The 8,955-nt window shown below is 41.2% G+C and overlaps 2 protein-coding genes across 3 annotated transcripts in view; both read left to right on the top strand.

The window, feature by feature from the left end:
- The window catches only part of coa4 (cytochrome c oxidase assembly factor 4 homolog), a 5,022-nt gene extending 360 nt beyond the window's left edge, over positions 1–4,662 (top strand). For both annotated transcript variants that reach the window (XM_085798615.1, XM_085798616.1), the window contains exon 2: positions 4,307–4,662. In XM_085798615.1, the coding sequence (XP_085654741.1) occupies positions 4,343–4,594 (252 nt within the window). In that variant the 5' untranslated portion in view covers positions 4,307–4,342 and the 3' untranslated portion in view covers positions 4,595–4,662. The remainder of the gene's footprint in view (positions 1–4,306) is intronic.
- Positions 4,663–6,647: 1,985 nt separating this feature from the next.
- LOC146974882 (olfactory receptor 2AT4-like) lies at positions 6,648–8,313 on the top strand. The gene has a single exon (XM_085798963.1). The coding sequence runs from the start codon at positions 7,234–7,236 to the stop codon at positions 8,311–8,313; it is 1,080 nt and encodes a 359-aa protein (XP_085655089.1). The 5' UTR covers positions 6,648–7,233.
- Positions 8,314–8,955: the final 642 nt, after the last annotated feature.

Below are 8,955 nucleotides of genomic sequence, written 5' to 3'. Positions count from 1 at the left end.
GGGCCTCATTCACGAACCGTTCTTAAGAACAAATTTGTTCTTAAGTCCTACTCAGGGGTGGAGCAGTGATTTTAAATGTGGGGGTGTTCCAAAGAACGCAATTTTTAATCACTATCACGTAGTTATCACGGTGGATTTACCTATGCTACGACGTTCCTGAAAAAAACTCTGCACTTCATGGCTGGATTGAAAACTCTCTCGAAAAGATATAATTGACCTGAGCCCACCTTAGATCGCCAAAAGAGTAAGCTTCCAATCAGGGTCCAAAACTAACTTTTTCAGGCTGGTAAGTGAATTTTTTTTTACCAGCCAGACAGATAATTTACCAGCCAAGCAAGTAAAAATTGCATTTAAGTGCTGTATATTGCTATCAGTAGGCCTATTATTTAACGTGTCATTTGAGTCTTATATGCGATTCTCAATCAATATTTTAGTAGTATGCACTAATACTAGCAATTGGGGTGTGCAAAGCATCCGGAATTTGTATTTGTTGAGGGGGGGGGGGGAGTAAAAATCCTTTTTTTTTAGATACACTTCTAATTCTAATCCATTATGAATCCCACCACCACCTGCTGAACAGACAGAATATAAACAAATGAACTATCATTAGGCTACTTCAAAAAATCTCTCTCTCTCTTACAGTTGTTTAGGATTGTGTGTGGTGTTTTTAATCATATTTTTTAATCATATATATATATATATATATGATAATTAGTTTAAAAAATATTTTTATCAGTAATTTCTTTTTTTCAATTACTAGACATTTAAGGCGACCCCATCTGAGTTCCAGGCGACCCCACATGGGGTCCTGATCCCAAGGTTGAAAAACACTGCTGTCTTTCCTGTCTGCTCTCAAAGAGAGTGTGTGTGTGTGTGTGTGTGTGTGTGTGTGTGTGGGTGGGGGGGGGGTAATGTGTTGATTCTCTCTCTCTCACAGAGCACACAAACAAACAGGCGCGCGCACACACATGTTCTCAGCGGTGAGGTCCGACCAGAGCGAGTGACGTGTCCAACCAACCCAATCAGACGCAAGGGTTCGGAGTCCGGACCGAGAATTAAGAGTTGGACCGCGCTGGTCCGTGCTTCAGCACCGTGTGTCGGGTCACGTCTGGTTTTAATTAATACGGGGATAAACAGTCAGCGCCGCGGTCACCGGAGCTGATCACTGCCCTATAAGCAATGAGAGCATTTTTTTTTTTACCTCCGCTGACAGAGTGTTGATTTGAGGGGGCGTAGAGCCGGTTTCCTCTGCATTCACTCACCGGTACAAACTTCAGTTGAAAAAGATGCCTCTTCAGCATCTCTGCCTCCTCCTTCTTTCTCGTCTCCTCTCTATATTGTTCACTTTCAGTCATCGGTGAGTGACAGAAGCTGCGACTGGCACGTAACTAAAGTCCGTCTCTGTGACTTCAAATTTCCCGGGCCGGCGGCCGCGTCGCGGACAGCGGTCTGTGATTGGGTGAATGCCCGTTCAATTCGACCACTGCCTTTTCATGCAGCGTAAGGAGGCTGAGGCTGAGGTGCGCTCCATTTTTGTATGCTGGTGCACAGCGAGGGGTGGGCACACGGGTTTACCATTGGAAAATGTGGGGGGGATGAAATTATTTTGCTATAAAAGTGGGGGTGTCGAAACACCCCCATCCCCCACGGGTGCGACGCCCATGGTCCTACTTACGAAGTTTTTACGAAGATTGTGGCATTCATGAATGTTTTCTTATCCAGAATTTGTTCTTAACTAAGAACAAAATCTACGAACAGTCAGGAGTATACTTACGCACTTTTAGGTGCTGAGACTTCTGCAAAAATAACCGATTATAGCGTTTTCTTTTGTTCTGCAGTTGTATGACATTATATGATTTGAATAAGAATTATTTTCTTATCTTTTATGATGTTTTTAATAATCATATATATTAATAATAATAATTGACAAATCATTGCAGTCTCTTAAAAAACATTATAGACACTTAATTCATATCATATCTTTTTTTGGGGGGGGGGCATACAGCTGCCGATATGATTTTTTTTTTCCTAATTGCGGGCTGCAACAGTGCACTTACTGTAAGTGTTCACACTACACACAACTGTTTTTTTTTCATATGTGATAATATGATAATATTTATGATGGCACACGTGAGAGTGTGGTCTCTCTGATAACAACCCGAAGAGCTGCATCCACTGCTGACGCTACTAAATATAGCCTAAATATAAAAATATAAAATAAATATAAGCTTTTTGTTTGTTTCTTTGTTTCATTCCTGCCGCAGTAGCGCCACGTCACTACTTAAGTTCTTTTTACGTTTGGAGTCTGGTGCTCCCTCCCAGATTTTCATTTGAGCATTTCAACTTTCTTTCTCACTTCACCTTCTCTGCTCAGTGCCTGTGGGTTCTGTTTGCACACGGCTCTGCAGTCTCATGCCCTTTTACGGGCATTGATGGGGCTGTTACCTATGCTAATCCTATGTTAATTAGACTCACCTGGCACACGCCCTCAACTTACGAGGAGATGGCATAAGAACACAGCTGCGAACAATTCTGAGGCTTACGAACGCGTTGATGAATCTGACGTAGGGTTTTCTTAAGGAACCTCTTAAGAACAACTTAAGAAAGAATCTAAGAAGGTTCTTAAGAAGATATTGGTGAATGAGGCCCATTGTACTTAGCTACACAAAAATAGAAATACTGCAACTAGAAATATTCTCACAAACATAACCCGAGCTGTGTAAAAGGCGCTTAAAATGAGCATTTCCGCAACAGTTAGTGCTCGTTACTTTGACTACATGGACGTAAACAGTTCAACAAATGTATCGTAAAAGCACTAAAATGTGACAACTGGCCGAGCTGTTGAACTATTCACGTTCACAGTTAATAACGTGTTGCTGAATCTGAAAATCTACGGTAGGCTACTCGACCAATGAAAGTAAATTGTAGGCTACTCAGTTTACTGGACAAGCCCTAAATAAATTCTTGAATTGCAGGACTGCTGGTTTGTGACCATGTGAGACACATTTATATTCCAAACAACAGATTTACACCCAATGATATATTACGTAAGAAAAACAAACAAAAAAATCCTTTCTTTGCTAAATAGCCAACATTTTCTTATCTGTAGAGGCCCAGATGAGAGAAGGAAGATTTACAACACCCACTATAGAGAGCCTAAGCGGAAGCAGGAAGTAACGGCGCCATGGGACCTCAACTCTGAAAAACTCGCCATTCAAATGAATGAGACTGAACATTTTATTTCGTGATCCGATTGAATTGCGCCATGAGAAAAAAATATGTCCTCTACCTGTTTAAAACATCACGTTTCATGCCGAGAAATCAGCCGTTTATCATAAAACGGCAACAGAAGAATGTATTTTGTGTAAAGACCGCTCTATGGACTACAGATCTGTGTCCCACAAAAAATACGTCACCAACTGACACGGGAAAGGGCGGCATTTGGTGTGTGACGTCACCTACGCGACTTGTAGTCTTTCTGCTTACAGATTCTTCTGAATTTTATTCTACAATAGCTTTACAACAAACGGCTGATTTCTCGGGATGAAACGTGATGTTTTAAACAGGTAGAGGACATATTTTTTTTCTCATGGCACAATTCAAACGGATCACGAAATAAAATTTTCAGTCCTGTTCATTTGAATGGCGAGTTTTTCAGAGTTGAGGTCCCATGGTGACCGTTACTTCCTGCTTCCGCTTAGGCTCTCTATAAGATGAGAGTAGGCTATTGTTACTGAAGTTAAAGGGACAACGAGGAGTTTTGGAAAAGCGAAGCGTTTTCACACTACATTTATGAGCCTCCGCGCACACCGTAGAATTCTTCATCAATAATTAAAGTCAGAGGTTCAATTTACCGTCGTAGTTCCGACCATAAACGGCGATTCGACTGCGTTATTCTCATGAGCGTCCGCGAAACCGAAAGTAAAGAAACGCTGGTCGGCTCGCCCAGCATTTCCACCATTAATTAAAGTAACAAAATAACGATAGAGACAAAACGATATATTTATCGAAAATGGAGCCATTAACAAGTGTGGGTAGCGTAGATTCATCCACATTAACGTGAGACTTTTTTATAACCAAATAGAAACTCCTCGTTGTCCCTTTAATGACCAATGAGATACAGCAGTATTGTACCTTATGTAGTGTTGAAATCCCCTTGAAATTGTCTGGAAGGGAGATTTTAAAAAAAAACAGTGTGATCACTACAGGTCCTACAGGAGGCCCGAACAACAGGGACATGCTGAGGTGATCGCTCTTTAAACTGAATTATCACTTGTTTATATTTGACATCTAATCTTATCCCCAGCAACCTGCCTGAGACAGCCGAGTACATTGAAACAGAATGGCGTCACCTTCACCTCATGACCGCAGCCGGAAAGATGATGAGGATGACCCGGTTGAACGGATGATCTCACGCACTGGCTGCGCGGAGCTACACCACGCCGTGCAGGAGTGCATGGCTGAACACCAGGACTGGCGAGTGTGCCAGAGCCAGGTCCAGACTTTCAAGGACTGCATGATGAATTTCCAAACAGCCAGGAAAAAGCAGCTGATGAAGCAGCAGCCAACCTCCACTGAGTCTGCACCGAGCTGAACTCATCAGGACGTGGACCTAATTTAATCTGTTTGTGGTGTAAATAAAGTGTAAAAAGCTATGTAAAATCTTGTGTGGTGTGTGGTGAGCTAACCGATCATTTGTTAGAATTAAGACTTCTAACTTAAAGCGGAACTATGCAGGATTTGGGCTGTAATTATTGTGGCTCAGAGTCACTGTGATGGTAGAGCGACCTGTTATGAAGTGAATGGGGTCTAGGCCAATGCGCTCACCCCCCCCACTGGCTGAAAACCGCACTTGCAAGATCAGTCGTCCGTCTCGGTGTTACAAATCTCGTCAATGGATAGAAGTATCGCGAGAAACTGCCTTACGGCAGTACGAGATAAGAACGCATATGACGTCATGCATATCACGAATCGTGATTGGTTTGAGTTCGGAAAGTCGGAGGAAACCATGGAAACATGAAATGTTTGTACTGAGGAAGTTCAGCTTGTGGCTAACGGGGAGCTAATGCTAACACAGACACACACACCATGGGTCTTTTATAAGATAATGTAATACATCATGACACACACACACACACCTTCGCGTTTTGGAACCTTTATTCATGTGTGTGTATGTCTGTGTCTTTGTGTCTGTGTGTGGCCCTATTAGCGTTAGCTCTGTGCTAGCGTTAGCTCCGTGTTAGCATTAGCTCCGTTAGCTCCGTGTTAGCATTAGCTCGGTGTTAGCAGGGCTTAGCAAACAGCAGTAAACACAAGCACGTGTAGGGGGCGGAGGTGGTGGAGGCGAGTTTTTTTTTTTTTTTAAGACAGTGACATGTGCCTACCAGAACTGTGGGGGAGCTCCGGAGAGGAAAAAAAAGAGAAACCAAGGAAGGAGCGAGCTATTTCCGGCCGACTTGCAAAGTTCTGCTTTAAAGGGATAGTTCACCCAAAATTCAAATTTCACTCATTATCTACTCACCCTCATATCGACTAAGAGCTGTGAGAATTTTCAGAGTCCTCCGTGCCTTCTCTGAGTTACGGGGGGGTCCGCGCAGCAGTATTTGTCCATATAATGGTTGTCAATGGATACCAACTTTCTTCGTCCAAAAAGACACACCAAAAAACATCCAAATACCTCCATACTGCTCGTATGTAATGTCCCTCTTGTATTGAAGCCCCGACATGAGAAATTGTTCCGCCGGACACAGGAAGAGCAGCGAACCGAGACACTGGGAGCTTCCACTACAAACAAGCTTAAAATATAGACTTATTTAATTTTTTTAGGAACAATTTCTCATGTCGGGGCTTCAATACAAGAGGGACATTACAGACAAGCAGTATGGAGGTATTTGGATGTTTTTTGGTGTGTCTTTTTGGACGAAGAAAGTTGGTATCCATTGACAACCATTATATGGACAAATACTGCTGCCCGGACCCCCCGTAACTCAGAGAAGGAACGGAGGACTCTGAAAATTCTCACAGCTCTTAGTTGACATGAGGGTGAGTAGATAATGAGTGAAATTTGAATTTTGGATGAACAATCCCTTTAATAACCAAACAACAAGACTGATGAAATGGAGAGGACTTTATTTTTCTGCAGCCTAATGTTGGGTTTGCAAGTTTGCTTTGAAAGTTGAAGTTTCAATTTTGCAGCATTCATTGTTAAATTGGTGCGAGGGAGATGAATTAGTCTCATGTTTAAACAATAAAAAGTTTGGGTTACACTTTACTTGAAGGTACTGTCATAAGACAGTCAAACAGTAGCATGACACAGTAATGAAAGTGTCAAAAACATTATGTCAATGTCATAACGTTGTCATTAAGTGTCATTCGTGTTTATGACACGTTCATGACTGTCATGTCACTGTTATGATGATACCTTCAGGTAAAGTGTTACTAAAGTTTGTCACATTCTGTGGTGATGCCAATAGAGCCCAATAGAGTCATGGCCTGATCAATGATTTGATGTGTTTTTAGGGAGCACTATGCTGTTTGGCTCCCTTTGGGCAAACTGACACACAAAACATTTTGTACACTTTTATATGAAGCAAAATTAAAGTGGCGAAAAGGAATTTTCTGCATATATGTCAGGAACGTATTTATTTAGTCGCCACAAATCCCTGCAGTCTTTGATTGATTTGAATGTGGGTCAATACCAACAAGCTGAGAGAAGGCAGTGCCCCCAGGAATCCTGGGGTAGTGAGGATGAGGACAGGTACCATCGAGCAGTTGGCCCCAACAACTAAGAAACAAATGGTGACTGTTCTGTGTGGTGAATGTGGAGTGACAGCACTTACACTAAATCATCATTCAGATCAATGATTAGCTCTTTATTTTGAGAGTTAGAGAAATTCGGTGAGTGAGCTCCAACCCTGCTGTCCGTGGATCAAATTAACGCCATTAACAGGCTACTTCCTCACCATCATTATGAAGCTTTATCTCTGGAGATCAATGAGGAAAGTATATCTGCCACTGTCCTTGAGTCAGAGCAGCCTGCTGCATGTGGATGCAGCACTAAGTCATCCTTAACAAAGCATCAGGTATCAAACAGTTTACAGATGCTCATCAGCTGGAAATTATACATGTGATACATAGCATTTACACAGTATAAGGGTCTTAATATGTTTTCATAGTTTTTTAGAGTCTAAAGGGCTTTTAAGCAGGCGCTGACCTCCAGTATAGAGTTCAACTATGTCCATTATCAGAACATTGTTGAACAGCTCTGTCATCATTCATCCTCCAGGCTTCTACATTGTTGGATTTCAGACGTTGCCCTACATCAGTGTCTACTTTATCTTTCTAGCATTTGTGTATGTGGTTACTGTTGTGTTCAATGGTCTGGTGATCTGCATAATTGTCTTCAATCGCTGTTTACACACTCCAAAGTTTTTAGCAGTAGTCAACCTTGCAGTGATTGATGTAGTCTTGAACACATGTACTATTCCCAGCATGATCAAAATATTTCTCGTAAAGGACAATTTCATTCCATTCAATTTGTGCTTAGTGCAAATGTACATTTACTATGTTTTTGGGGAGCTGGAGTCATGTGCACTTGCTATTCTTGCATATGACCGCTTGATCGCAATATGTTTCCCTCTGCGTCACAACTCGGTCAACACACTGCGGAGCATGTCTTGTATCATCGGCCTCACTTGGTTCTTTGCTGTGGGAATAACAGCTTTTACAGTATCTATAATGACTCTACTGTCTTTCTGCAGCTCTGTCAGGGTGTTCAGTTATTTCTGTGACTATGCACCTGTGTTTAGACTGGCCTGTAATGACTACACTATGCAGTGGTTTGCATCATCCTTTCTCTCTGTGTTGATCCTTGGAGGACCCTTTATTTTCATTCTCCTGTCTTATGTGACCATCCTGGTGACAGTGTTCAGGATGAAATCATTGGACAGTAGGATGAAAGCTTTGGCCACTTGTGTTGAACATATTATCCTTGTTACTATATTTTATGTTCCTTTACTTGTCATTTTCCTGATTGGCTTTTACCTTGGACTCATTGACCCAGACCAGCGTGTGCTCAGCCTGTCACTGGCCTCTTGCATCCCCCCCTGTGTCAACCCCATTGTGTATTCTTTGAAAACTAAAGAGATAAAAATCAGAGTCCTGGCTCTGTTCAGGAAAAATTCAATTGGCACACAACCAACATACCAACAAAACAAAATCATTGCAAGGCCAGTGAAACATGGCAATAATGTATCACCTGTATGTTCAAGACTGAACTTTACCATTTCTGCCACAAGTTTGGTTAAACCATGAAGCCTCCAATATCAAGACCAGCGACAGGGTACAGTGATAGAACCATACAATTATTAATTATTATTTTAACATTCTATGGGAATTATACTAATGTATATCCATCTTCTTAGCTGTGGTGAGTGAACTGATAAATGCAGGCCTTTATTTCTAGGTATTATAAGTAAATAATTTAATAATTCAATCTGTTTAAAATGTCTGTGCCTTTAGTTTTTCTATTTAGGTGATTAATGTTTACAGATATTATATCTATTCTGATTACACTCATCATTCTTAACTAATATGATATGACTGTAAATAAAACATTACATTTAAAAAGAAAAATCATTCTGTGTACCAATAATGCTAAACACACTGTTTGCACCTGATATGGGCCAATATACAGTATGCTCTGCTCTTTTTTGTCAGATATCTCATACAAAGGTGGATGGTTATGTAAACATTCAAAAAAAATCATTATGGAGCAGTTGAAAACAACATGATGAAGTTGTGTAGCTCCTCTGAGGATCATTGAGGCCCTTTTGCTCTTCACACCCATTTTCTCACCCCATTTTGGACATGAAGATAAAAGGTCATGAGAATTTTGTTAACTGTTTTCAAATCTGTTCACTAACGTTATGGGCAATTGAGAGAAAACAAATGAAA

Source organism: Trachurus japonicus, chromosome 14 (assembly GCF_045865225.1).
Source record: "Trachurus japonicus isolate A0001 chromosome 14, Traja_1.0".
NCBI classification, from domain to species: Eukaryota; Metazoa; Chordata; class Actinopteri; order Carangiformes; family Carangidae; genus Trachurus; species Trachurus japonicus.
This window is presented reverse-complemented; position numbering and strand designations above follow the sequence as displayed.

Bases quoted from the DNA above. Each gene is read 5' to 3' on its own strand.
- LOC146974882 (XM_085798963.1), top strand. From the start codon at position 7,234: ATGTCCATTATCAGAACATTGTTGAACAGCTCTGTCATCATTCATCCT.